This window comes from Melitaea cinxia, chromosome 5, assembly GCF_905220565.1.
Source record: "Melitaea cinxia chromosome 5, ilMelCinx1.1, whole genome shotgun sequence".
NCBI classification, from domain to species: Eukaryota; Metazoa; Arthropoda; class Insecta; order Lepidoptera; family Nymphalidae; genus Melitaea; species Melitaea cinxia.
The window spans coordinates 12328324-12343001 of NC_059398.1; the positions used below are offsets into that span (position 1 = coordinate 12328324).

General features: G+C 33.5%; 1 protein-coding gene across 3 annotated transcripts in view; it reads left to right on the top strand.

Moving 5' to 3' along the window:
* The window catches only part of LOC123653619 (RNA-binding protein Musashi homolog Rbp6), a 540105-nt gene that overhangs the window by 195660 nt on the left and 329767 nt on the right, over positions 1-14678 (top strand). For all 3 annotated transcript variants that reach the window (XM_045589614.1, XM_045589616.1, XM_045589613.1), the window contains exon 3: positions 13320-13401. In XM_045589614.1, coding sequence (XP_045445570.1) covers positions 13320-13401 — 82 coding nt within the window. The remainder of the gene's footprint in view (positions 1-13319; positions 13402-14678) is intronic.

Consider the following 14678-nt stretch of genomic DNA (forward strand, 5'->3'; position numbering starts at 1 on the left):
GATATTTATTCAAATTCCTAATTATTGAAAAAAAATATTTAGACTAATATTACACACACCGGCATATTTAGCGGAACATAGAATAAAGGTTTGATATCAGTAGCATATAAGGTTTCTGGCTAGTTTATACGTCATTTAATTTAAAAAGAAATATTTTCAAATTAAGAAAACAACTGAACATCACAATTTATGCAATTGTTTTAATTTTATTCAAATACACCTTATCTGGAGCGAACTTCGAGTATTTCTTCCTTCTGAGTTTGAATTAAAATTTCATTGAAATACTGTTTTTTGATAGTTTTTTTTAATCACGTATCTTTTTAGAGTTGAGGACTGAATTATGCCTAATTTAGCCCCAACGGAGATTGCCAGGGCATTCGAAATGCGAAGAAATGGTCAAACCTACAGAGTGATATCCAGAGATCTTCGTTGACCAGTTTCAACGATCCATCGCAGTATCCAACGGTTCAGGGAGACCGGTACTTATGTGAGAAGAGCAGGACAAGGTAGTGTTGCCCAAATGCAAGAACAAGACGAGACTTAGCCAGTCTTGGTCTTGGTCTTGCGCCAATACACTTGGTCTTGGTCTTGGTCTTGGTCTTGCGCTCCCAGTCTTGGTCTTGGTCTTGGTCTTGCAGCAAGAGTCTTGCAAGTCTTGCAATTACCTATTAGTCTATTACTATTTATTAAAGTTTACTTTAAATCTTAGAAAAACGTATTAGAATTGGAACATTGTGAGCTTGAATTAACATAGCCATAGTAAAGATCAAGCAGATTAATAAATAACTGAAGATTTGATAAGAAATTCGAAAAATCAACTGACCTATATGTCGTTTTCCATGGAAGTAACTGTTTCTTAATAAACATTTATGATTTATAAGCTTACATTTGCTAAAACATGTAAAAAAACAAATTAATTACAATAACTTGACTGTATTTTAAAGAACAATACTTATCTGTCTAGAAAGAGATTGAACCCTCAACTTATAAGAAATTTAATAAAAGAGTTTTACGATTTATCATTTATTTGAATAAAAAATAAAATACAACACAAATCAACAGCTTTATCATTAGGTTATGATACTTTATATCAATTTTTTTGACCATGAATTAATATGACATCTACTACCTATCCTTACCATTTTATCCTAATCATAATACTACTTGCGTGATCAGTATAATGTATTCATTTTCATTCTAAGCACTCTGAAACTTATTTATTCTTTGGAACACCTGTAGGTACTCTTAAAATTCGAAATTATTTTGCATGAGTATACCTACGCCCTATGGCGGCAATCAAATAGTGTCAAATGTTATGATTTCGGCGTGGCGGCAACGATTGTTTTAGATTTCAAAAGAAGCCGCCGGCGCGTGTATCATAACCATGTACTTCCGAAAAGCGGCAAATTTCTTTGAGAAGTAAGTACAAAACCTTTGATGCCGCATTATCAAAGTGCCGATGGTTAAAACATAACTATGCATGCACTCAGTTTGATTTTAATAGATATTTTTTTTTTTTATGTATTAGTCGTAATGCGCATAGGTCCAGTTTTTCATATTCTTTGATACAGTTTTTTGCGTCTCATAGAATTCCTAAGCGTACCTACCTATACACCGAACTGTTACACCTAACTACTCAGTGAAATAGCGCTAAGTCCTAGCTGCAAGACGCAAGAGTCTTGCAGGCTATGTCTTGTTCTTGCTCAAGTCTTGCACGGTCAGTCTTGGTCTTGGTCTTGCTAAAAATACGCGGTCTTGTTCTTGGTCTTGGTCTTGCAAAAACGCAAGAACAAGACCAAGACTGCAAGACCAAGACTGAATTTGGGCAACACTAGGACAAGGCAGAAAAAGACGCACTTCGAGTAGGGATGATCGTTTCATTCGGCTTCGTGTACGTAGGAACCCCCGTTTGACAGCCGTCCAAGCCCGACATGAGTTAGAAGCAGTGAGGGTGTAACCGTAATTGAGCGTACGGTACGAAGAAGGTTTGAAGAAGCTGGTTTGGGTTCATTTGTGCCCGCCAAGGCTCCAAGGTTCGAGGCAAATCATCGTAGAAACAGGTTAACTTTTGCTCAGGAACATCGGCTTTGAAACGCGGACCAATGGAGTAAGGTTTTGTTTACTGATGAGTGCAGAATTCTCTTAAATCAAATTGACGGCAGGCAAAGAACATACAGAAGTAAAGGAGAATGATACATTCAGACAAATTTTGAAACTACAGTTGCATACGGTGGTGGATCAATAACGGTTTGGGCGGGCATTTGTTTGGGAGCTCGCACAGACTTGGTAGTGATTGAGGGAGTCTGACTGCAGACCGCTATATCAGAGAAATTTTAGAAGAAAATGTCGTACCGTTTGCCCCATTTATCGGTGACGATTTTGTTTTTATGCAGGATAATGCTCGGCCGCATACTGCTCGGGTAACTCAAACTTATCTTAATGATATGAATATCACTGTTATGGAGTGGCCGGCGAGATCAACAGATATGAACCCAATAGAGCACGTTTGGGACTTGCTGAAAAGAAAAGTTAAGTCCAGAATTCCAGCTCCTGCCAACGTGGGTGAACTGCGAATCGCCGTAGTTGAGGAATGGCGGTGACTATCCCAGGAGACCATCGATAACATCATTCTCAGTATGCCTAGACGGGTAGAAACTTTAATAAGAGCACGTGGAGGAAATACGCGATATTAAACACCATTTTTCTAATTTAATTAATTGTTATTTTAATATTAATTTTCACTTTTCCCGGTTACATGAAAAGTTCAAAAATGTACAATTTTTCACAAATAGCCTTTACTCGCAAAATCTGTTCTTAATGTGATCTCATTTTAAGAAAAACAAATGAAACTTTAAATAACAAAAGAAGTGTAGTAAGTAGATTTTAAAATAAAACCATATTGTATGCCGGTGTGTTTATTATAAGATAGTGCACTTAATAACCGTTTTGTATTATAAAATCAGATATTCCAACAACAGGGCCACTGCTCTTGAATATATATAACGATAACAATCAGTTCATCATCATCATCACTTCAGCCTATCGCAGTCCACTGCTGGACATAGGCCTCCACAAGTTCGCGTCAAAAATGGCGTGAACTCATGTGTGTTACCCATAGTCACCACGCTGAGCAGGCGGAATGGTGACCGCTGGCTGGCTTGCACCTGGTTGCAGCGAAGACGCCGCTGCCCATCTTCGGCCTGTGTATTTCAAAGCCAGCAGTTGGATTGTTATCCCGCCATCGGTCGGCTTCATAAGTTCCATGGTGTTAGTAGAACTATGTTATCCTTTAGTCGTCTCTTACGATACCTACGGGAAGAGAGGGGGTGGCTATATTTTTTACTGCTGTAGGCACATAGTCAGTTGATATTCATCTTTTATATAACAAACGCTCTAGTAAAACAACCGCCCACTTCAGAGTGATGCGAGTAGTCGCCTAAAACTTCGATGGTTTGCGGGTTCGATTCCCGCTCGGGATGGATATTTGTATTTGTATATACCTGATAGCGACACTTACTTATAGTGGAGCTGCGTGGTGGATTAAGCTCCAATTCTTCTCCTATATGGAGAAAAGAGCCTATGCTCAGTATTGGAATGTTACAGGCTGAATGTGAGGCGATACAGTTGATATTCTATACAAATAATTAATATTTCCAAAATTTAGTTTTGCCCACGTAACTATTACTTTTTTTGCAGAGCGAATTTATTTGCTGACAGCACTGAAAATTTTTGTCAGGCTAAGTGCCAAATTTATAACATTGGACTATATTGCGAAAGGTTTTTCGCTAATTGGTTCGGTTAGGCTAGGATTGTTAAAGATAAAATATGCGATGCGGAATTTCGTATACATGCCGATTGATTGCTTCATTACAACTGCAATATTGATGGAGGTGGCACTGACGTCAGTGAATTTTACTAGACTACACGATACCGTATCGCATAACTTACTCCTATAATGAAAAAGCATAAACTTGGCGTACGTCGCGCTGCTCCCAAGCGACTTGACTAGTGTAATGTATCCTTTGGAATATTGTTAACACTATACAATTTCCTTCGTAATTTTCTTACATAATATATGATAAAAATGTAAACATTTTATTTTCAAGGGAAAAGTAAGTTCAAGGGAATTGTAATATAGACAATTGGAAATGGAGGATAAAAAGTATACAGTGTCCTAACTTGTAGTGGAGACCGAAATAATACAAAATTTATTGACATTCATTCACTAGTATCTTTAGACAAAGAGAGAGGCAGATATATAAACAAACAAACAGCCTGCCATAGTGGCAGAGAGACAAACAGACAAACATATATACAATATGGACAAAAAGATGGTTTTGTTTTCAGTATTGTATTAATCTGGATCAGCTCGTCTGAGGAAGTGCCCCGACAACTTTTACAAGATCACAGCTGAATGATACAGCTATCAAAAATAGCCGTATACTTCTTTACCGTCCTGGTTTTATAAAAATAATTGTGTTTGCTCGCAAACGAAAAAAAACCGACTTCAATTACATCGACGAGTAATACAACGTAGATCGACGAAAAAATAGTCAAGTAACTACGCGTTATCAAAGATTACTCAAAAAGTAGTTATCAGATCTCAATAAAATTTATATGTGACCACATGACAAACATCAGCTTTCGATTAAATTAAAAATTATTAAAATCGGTACACTCAGTAAAAAGTTATTGCGGATTTTCAAGAAGTTCCCTCGATTTCTCTGGGATTCCATCATCAGATCCTGGTTTCCTTATCATGGTACTAAACTAAGGATATCTTCTTTTCAACAAAAAAAGAATTATCAAAATCGGTACACCCAGTAAAAAGTTATTGCGGATTTTCAAGAGTTTCCCTCGATTTCTCTGGGATTCCATCATCAGATCCTGGTTTCCTTATCATGGTACTAAACTTGGGATATCTCTTTTCCAACAAAAAAAAATATCAAAATCGGTACATCCAATAGAAAGTTATGCGGTATAATACAACGTAGGTCGACGAAAAAAGCGTCAAGTAAAAACGCGTTATTAGATATAATTCGAAAAGTGGTTGTTAGATCTCAAATAAATTTAAGTGGGACCAATTAACACACACCACCTTTCGATTAAAAAATTTTTGTCGAAATCGGTATACACGGGCCAAAGGTATGATGTAACATACATAAAAAAAAAATAAAAAAATAAAAATACAGTCGAATTGAGAACCTCCTCCGATTTTGGAAGTCGGTTAAAAAGTAAAATATATATTCATACAGTTCAGTCAAATGATTATAGCTGTTGCAGTTTTATTTTGTTTTCATTAAAAATGAAATGATTTCTTATGAATGTTGATTACAGTAAAAAGTACACAAATGGATGCAAGGAGGAAAAAGTATGAGTTGAACGACTGCATTGAAAAACATTTTATTTTATTGTTGTTTCTAAAATGAAGTACTGGGTGATGACAATTTTTTTTTTACTAAGCCACACGTTATTCCGAACGGATTTTTAGCGGACTAGTTTCCAATTTTATGGTGGTTAAGCAGCTGTCGTTGCAAAAGGTTCCATTCTGGTCTATGCAGGTACAATGTATGAAATCGATTGGTTCAAAATTTTATACTGAATGGTGACTTGCTTGCGGCTAAACACATCATAATTGACTTTTCTTCTTTTGCTTCGAACCTTTGCTTAAAATATTATATGAAAATAAACATATATTTATTACTTAAATACACAAATATTCTTAAAGAAGCTTACTGAAAAAAAAATAAACTTAAAAAGTACACGATACGATACGATATTTTCATGATTATGTTTTTAACTAAACGAAAATGTCAAAGCAGCAAAATCATGTCAGTTGTTCGAGCGTCTCCCCCATCTCAATCTCAAAAGAATAACAAAACGACGCTTGTTTACATAATTATCGCACAATGCTGTTTCGAAATACGATTTAATTAAAATAACCGTTCCGATCCTCATAATTTGCTGAAATACATTTATAAATTCTCAGTTTGACGGTTTTGATTCGTTTTACCACCGACCACGACAAGTTGGTGCCTACTTTTGCTGAATTCCGCACAAAAGTTAGTAGATTAAAACTGCCAATTAGGGAGCATTTGAAGTCCAAGTTGTTTCAGAATTTCCGTAATTATTCTTCGATGAACAATAACTAAAAGTACGAGAATGAATATTTGACAATATTTTATTCAAATTAACTTTTTTATAACAACTTTCATTGTACTTATCTAAAACCGACTTTTATTTAATACGTCTTATTACTTAGGAGACGTGCCAAAAATATTAATTAAGTATTTCACGCTCCAGACACTTTTATAATTGATTTAGAAGATTTGAAAGACGGTAAAATGTATACAGAAAAGTTTGCTATTTTTTCCTAGTTATCGTAGGCGTATTTTCAGTACACTACTTTCTTTTAATATGTGTGATATAACTGATAAAACTCCAGTTTTTGACTTCTTAAATTCCAATAAATTATGAAAAGTCTACAGAATTATACACTATATTTCTTCCTATTTACACATTTAGATTAAAAAATATTCCTTCTATTGACTACAATAGACTTGAATATTAAAGATCTATTTGTTATGTTATCGAATGCAATAATCAATATTTATCTCTATTTTATATGACTACAAACTTCTCATAAATACTATTAAGTTGTTTTTCTGTAAAGAAATATCGAAAACATTGAAAAAATAACTGACAAAGACTGAAAAGCAAGGAGAGAGTGAGACAGAAAGGGTTTCTTAGAAACAAATGAAAGAAAAAGGACAAAAAAACTAAGATAACATCTTATAATTCGTTATGCTAAACGAAAATTAATTAAGGATATACAGACAATTTCTATATAGGCTCATGTATTAATCATGTAATAAGACTCCTATCTCTGTCAAAAGGGGAGGGATGCAGCATTTGTCATGCTCATCCAACATTAAATTGAAACTTACCGCTTTTACTGAACAAAATGCAACTGAATTACGTAATAAAATATTCTTATTTTTACAGTATATTTAAAATGTTGATTTCGTTCGATCTCCGAAAATGTTAATATGACAAAAAGCCATTAGCATTACTAATTAAAGCACAGACTAAACAAAAATATATCGTTTTACATGATAACGAAGAATAACGACTGATTTAAGGGACTTTACAAACTTATCCAAAAGCACCTATCTCTTTATTTGTAGGAATACTACAAATGTTGTAATTTGTGAGAATTAATTTTAATTCTACTTTTATGCTACATCCATTAAGTTATAGACAATGGACTTAGTATTTGCATAAATAATTGGATTAGACATAATTCACTTTCACTTTCAAATTCCCACGAATTTAGGGCTTAATAAAAAATAAAATAAAAATGTAGCGTATTTTGTATCAACGCGCGTATAAGAAAATAACTTTATAATTTTTAGTACTAAGTACAGATTAGATAATGGCATAGTATTCATGAGTAGGTTCAGCTAATAACATTCGTAATTATTAAATCATTATTGTGACAGAAAAATAAATACATAATATTGAATGCTATGTCTCTATTTATTATGGAAACTTTAGTACATGCTTAGCAATTGATATCTAGGAACAGCAAATAACTAACGTTATTAATACTCATTAATAACGTTACATACGTGTTTATATATAAATACCGTTTTGCATACAATCCCGCTAGTTGGCAGTTTCTTCTATTAAGAAGGAGAAATAGATCTTGAATGATTTTACAGATACCGTTACACTTAAGTTATAAGATTTAGGTGACAAATCTGGATCTTAAGAACGTCCAAATAATTCAGGTGACTACTTGTATTCGGCTGAAAATGCTACTCGCTAGCCAAATGCTAATTTTATGGTGGTTGAACAACTGTGTCGAATCCACCCGCACTGTCCTTCACAGTATAGTTTTGTAGGCGTAATCCGGTGTATAAACAGGCAAATTCAAAAGTCTGTTGCGTTATTTTATATTTACTTATAAATTTAATAATTTTGTAAGCCTTCCGTAGACTTTGGTTGGAACAGCTGGGGCTACTGAAAAAAGAGCATATTATATGTAGTTGAGCATAGCAGGAAAAATTAGTACCTTACAGAAGATCACAGGTAAATAATACTGCTTTCAATCAGTGTTGTTTTCCTGTGGTGAGTAAGGTGATTTAACCTCCCATTGGGGGTAGGGTCGGGAACGCGCTTGCGTTGCTTGTTGTGTAGCAGGCGTCTATAGGCTACGGTAATTATGCTTACCATCAGGTAAGTTGTAATATTTCTTGTAAAAATACTAATCTGTGATAGACCTAGCAAATCTGTCAGTTACAAATAGAGTTAAGATTAGATAAGTCTTCTTTAATAAAATGAGTGAGTGGGTGAGTGTGCGTTATTCTTAAAATATAAGAGATAGGTTGTTTTAATTCTGTGTACAATATGCAATACAATAATTGTTTGAAATATCTCAATATTTCTTCTATAATTGAGTCCCTATATCTACTAACATTTTCACTATTTGTTGAAATTAGCTGGTCGGCGAAATTTGACCTGCCTTATTTGTTTTTGAGAATAAAATAAATATTTTTTTTATATTGAAATGAAATACAACCTATCTTTCAAGTTGGATCACACTGCAGACGGTGTGCAAATTTGAGCATAAAATGTTTATCTTTTTAGTTTATCTCATTATGATATTTTAATAGTAATCAAATTTGTTTTAAAATAATGCATTATTTGGGAGGTTTTATAAACATGATATAAATTATTATCCAATTAAATAAAATTGTCATCGGCATAATTTGATTTCAATGAATAGTTTTGAAATAGCATTGCAACAATTTAATGATCATAAAAAATGTAAAGGTGATTTTATTGCATCACTTTTAGCCAAATATATGAATCCTTGCGAATGAAAAATATTTTATCGACAAAATTTTTTTATGAAGATAAACTTTGTCTTTTATGGCATTTAATTTGGACGCATATTTTAGGAGATAATGTAAAATCAAATGAAACGACGACGCTGCGTCGCGCCGCGCGCCTGTGTAAGTCGCCTGAGTCCCACAGTAATGCTTTAAAAAATATTTCATTAGGTTTTTTCCACAAATTAACGCGGTTGAAACTCTAATAGAAAGACAAAAATAAAATTAAAGGCATAAATTTGAAGAGATAATACAACAGAACGATGATAATAGTGATAAGCCCTAAAATTTTGGACGAATCTTGTACCCATACGAAACTAATGAAAACGATAGATTACATCTTCATCATCATCATTATCATCAATCCAGCCTATTGCAGTCCACTGCTGGACATAGGCCTCCACAAGTTCGCGCCAAAAATGCGTGAACTCATGTGTGTTGCCCATAGTCACCACGCTGGGCAGATTACATACACCACAAAATTAATATCCTTTGATTTTACTAAGCGAATGATATTAATTTTGTGGTGTATATTTTACTAGTAATTTAATACTCTAAATATAGTTATATTTAATATAAAAATTAAACAACCTATATAAGTCCTCGAAAGACATTTAGTATTGGTAAAAACAGCCACATATTATATACACATCTCGACGCTGTCATGTTATTAGAAACTATGAAGTTTACCGATATAAAATATTTGTGTTCTATATTATTTATATAAAAAAAATCTTTTAACGGCTATAATTAACAATTGAAAGATAATTCTTTAACGTAGAACCATTTAAAAAGAAAACTAAAAGGGGCAAAGTATCCGGTTTCTTCATACACGACGGAGCTGATTAATGGAGAAGTGGACATGCAATCGTTACTTTTCATTACTGTTCCGAAGTGCGGTACTGAAGCCGGAGTCTGGTCAGATTAGAAAAGTTCACTACGAAACAAGTCGAAAATCGACTTTAAAAGCAGAGCCCAACATTTGGTTTTAGAAGCGCTGTACTCTCAAATTGAAGGCAAGTTTAAATTGGAATGTATCCCACATTAAGCCTCTTGTGATTGGACTGTTTTTCCTTAATTAGAATTAATCGAAAACCCTCATAGAGTAAAAATAAACTAAATATGCTTTAAAATGTTGCCAGGATCGTAGATTAAATACATACAGAGTGTTTCAAAGTTATGGATGTAGAGCATGTATGGATGCATTTTCAGATACCTCTTTTATATGATACGACTTATCTGATGGAGAGGCTGTACCTTAGCAAGCGTGTTGTCGACCCTACCTCAACTGTCAACATATCCATCCAGGGGAACTGCGGCTACCCTACTCACCACAGAAAAACAATATTATTTCAGAACAATATCATTTGGCTGTAATTTTTATTAAGATTGAGTGAGGTACTTGGCCAGGCAGGCTGTAGGGTGTAAACTAATATATTTAATGATATACTCTCATTCAGTTCGTAATTTCCCATTCAACAAATATCGGTCTTGACAATTAACTGAGTGTTTCAAACAGTTCTACTCTGGGATAGCATTACTGAATATTAAATTACTTAACTTGTTTGAACATTGGATTTATTAGGCTGTAAAGGAATACGTCGTGACAAATCCTGCATATTACTTTCTTTCTTTCTCTCTTCATTCCTAAAAATTTATACATCTATTAAACGGAAATAGTTTCCTTACCTCTGACCCTTAAAATGGCCAACATACTGAAAATAATGGAAATGAGTTTTGAGTTTGGTGAATAATAAAGATATCTCCCTTGTAACGACTATAAAATTGAAACGGTCCGTGGTGCGGTGTTAAAACAAACATTGTTGGTAGGAGTAGACGTGATTAATTAGTCTTGATATTTTGTTGCTGAATTTATCTATGGTTATTTGAAATCAATCTCACGGTTTATGAAGGTTTTATGAAGCACTTTATAGACATATACATAAACAATATCGACATAAAATTACTACACAATACTACACATTATGGCTTTTACTAGTTTCAAGATTGCAAAGATGGTTTTGCTAATGTTACGTAGAAGTGAGAAGGCACTAAGGAGAGTGGTCAGTATGACTACACGACAAAGACTAACTTCTTTTGACTCAACTAAAACCATAAATTCTGCGATAAAGGTCGCTATTTTAATTGTAACACATAAATGTGAACGTCAAGACAACGGTGTTTATATTATATTCAAAAAGTTCGCTTGTTTGCTTCAGCCTGTAATATCCCACTACTGGACGTAGGCCTCTTTCCCCATGTAGGAGAAGGATCAGAGCTTAATGCACCACGCTGCTCCAATGCGGGTTGGCGTATCCTTACTATGAGTAACGATCGCTATCAGATGTACATGATAACAACCGGGACCGACGGCTTAACGTGCTCTCCGAGGCACGGTGGGGAGACCCACAAGGACTGCACAAACACCCAGACCATGGCAAACACCTGTATGGCCAATAGCAATGTTTGTCATGTGTGGGGATTGAACCCGCAACCGCCAGCGCAACAGGCACAATCCATGGCTGTGTGTGACCCTTGCGCCAACGAGGCATATTCAAAAAGTAATAATATCCAACTAAAAAGTTATGTAAACTAAAATTTAAAGTTTTCAGATAACTATTATGAAACAAAGATTGTCAATTTAATAATTTTTAATTAGATCGCTTGATTTAGGGATTATCCAACTTGGCACTAGTTTAAATGTATTAATACTTTTGTCAATATAGTTGATAAGCATAAACGAATATACATAAATATCTTGACTTACCTATTTTGTAGAAAATGAACTATTTCCAATAAATTATAAGCGTTTACGTTAAAAGCGTTAAGCGTTTAGGTAAGACTACGTTTATCAAAATAATATACATAATATAATAAAAATAAGTAGCTTGAACTAAAAAAATTGACTGATTTGTATAATGTAAATTTAAGCAAAAGGCAATAGGGAACAAATATAGTAAGATTCTGTTGAATATGAATTAAGTTCAGTTCGTGTTTTGAATTGGTGTTGTAACAGTAAGTCAGCTCAATCCTGATTTTTGCACTTTGACCCTACTACGAGTATAAAAAGTATTTGATTTTCCATTTCGTTGAAGTCAGAATTTAAACCATATTTCTCAATCAGCTATCAATGAAAACATATTCAATTATATATTTAAAATAAAACTATGAAGTGACAATCTAAAATACGTCTTTTGTATGTAGTCAAATATCGTAAATAAATCTTTTCTTTTTTGTTAATAAATTGGATCAATTCTATTAATTGAAATATCTGTTACGTTAAGGAAAGCAAATTAATTATATATTATTTAAATTTTGTTTCAATATTAAAATAATAAATATTTAAAATATATATTACGTAAGAGCATCTTAAATAAAGGTAAAACATATATACCTTAATGTACTCTTAATGACAAAGCTAGGAAAGGAGATTTAAAAATAACTTTTTTAATAAAAAATAATTACGAGCTCTTTTTAGTCGCCTCTGGCTATAAATGTTGTTTATATTTGTTAGTGTGTCGATGTATTTATTCAAAATAATGCATCAGTTACTGACCGGAAATTATGTAAAATAAGCCTAAAATACGAACGTAGGGAATCAGCATATTCATTTTAAAGGGAGACTCCCCACCCTATCCATTAGTGAGTAATACGCTGACCGCAAATCCCAACTTAGATGTTTCTTGCATGTGTTTAGAAGCAGATATTCGAGATGTTTTAACCAGCCAATGTCAATACAAAAACACATTAAACCTACGTGGCGTGAACCGAATAGCTCGTATTATAAACTCTCATCTAGAGTTTATAATACGAGCTATTCTAAATTAAGTCACGAAATTTTCCTTACAACACTCATACTCTTTAGAAGATTTAGAGGTCAATCCATCATGTTACTCTACTGCGGATTGTCGTATAAATCTAAACCTTTCACAATTTATTTTAAAACATGCTCATTACTTTAAAAATTACCCAGTCTGTCTTGAATTTATGCTCAACACTTTTCAGTTAAGATTTATATGTGTGTTGTTAGAATCAATGGGACATCTCTAGTCCTTCTTTCAGACAGAACTGTAATTGACTGGTAGAGTGAGGTGATTATGTTCACAAAATGTTATCTGTTGTTAATATTATAAAAAAAATCATGACATGTTTTAGACGTAGCGAGGTCTTTTTATTAGTAAGAATAAAGTTTAAAGTATTATTGTAGTATTTTAAAGTATTTTTTTTTATTGAATTTTCTCAATTTATGCCAGAAATGTTAAATATTTAATTCTACGTAAATTATAATTAATGTTTCTAAGAATTTCGCAAAACAAAACTATATAATTATGTTGTCAGGTGAAATGTAATAATTTTCAACAAAATTTATTACACGTTTGATAATTATAAATATTAATTGTGTTATATTTCTATTTTTTACAGAAAGTCTTCGAGACTACTTCAACAAATTCGGTGAAATCACAGAGGTTATGGTTATGAAAGATCCCACAACGAGACGATCGAGGTACGTCATTTTAGCAATTTATCATACTTATTTTAAGCAAAATTTTAAAAATTCCTTAATGTAAACATGTGAAACGTTTTCTGAGAAAATTCTTAAGGTACTAATAGGGTGGTTATCATGATGTTATGAAACTAGAATACTCTGCTGAGCTCTTTTTTTAATCAGTAACATAAAAACAAATAGACGTTCCATTATTTACATTAAAAACAATTCTACTACGACTCTTGTGAAAAATATTTAAGTACCTTTTTACTTTGCCCCAGTTTGTTTAAAATATTGGTTTAAAGGGTTTAAGGATATATTGCGTTGTTTCAATGAAAGTTTTGAGCCAACAATGATCCCTATCCAATATAGGATGCTTTATAACAAAATCTAAAAAGGAATGCCTTTATACATAGTTTGTTAGCGTGGTTGCTCAACCTACGTTGGCGTGAACTGACCAGTTCGGGTCAAAAGTTATCGGTTTGTAAATAAGTTTTGTTCTGTACAAGCATACTCGTTTCGAAATTTGCGGTTACCTTTGAATTGTAAGCAGTCAAATGTCGGACTTCAAATTTAGTAACTTAACAATGGAACTGGGAATTATTCCAACTGAATTAAGCATCTGGACGAGTTGAATGAGAGGAGATTTCGGTATCAACTTTACAGGTTGTTAAACTAAATTCCTTTAATAACTGTGTGGATTTGGGCATCGCTTGGATGCTTCGTACCGTACTGCCGAGATTCTATTTGGATTGGTAGTTGTATATGTAGTTTACAAATATGTAAGATTTTTCATTATAAATATTATTACAATATAGTACTATGCAAGTCTATTTGGAAATCTCATCTCGATTCAAAATTTTAATAACTATCTCTATCGTCGTTAACAGCAATCAAACCGCTATATAAACAAGCGAAGTGGCTTAGCAAGTCGAGACAAGAAATAAGTTGTCAAAGTGTCGAGGTAAAGTTGCTCTGTTAACAGCGTCTCCTCTTAGGTAAATCGTCGGTTTCACAACTCAATATTACCCGCGTCCCTCCACCCTGAAATAATATCCCCAGCACCGATATTGAAGCGGCTCAGCTGAGTATCTCAATGCAACCTGCCACCTATTACATGCCTTGCCTCTCAGCCAAATGTAACGTAAACGTCTTTTGTTTATACTTATTGGTATATCGGGTAACAGTTGGCTGTTATCGGTCTGTTAATTAAATGGCTTAGCTCAATCGTAGTGATTGTCTGATTGAGTTTAAGTGAAATTAGATTAATTGAGAAGTGCAATTTTCAGTAGTTC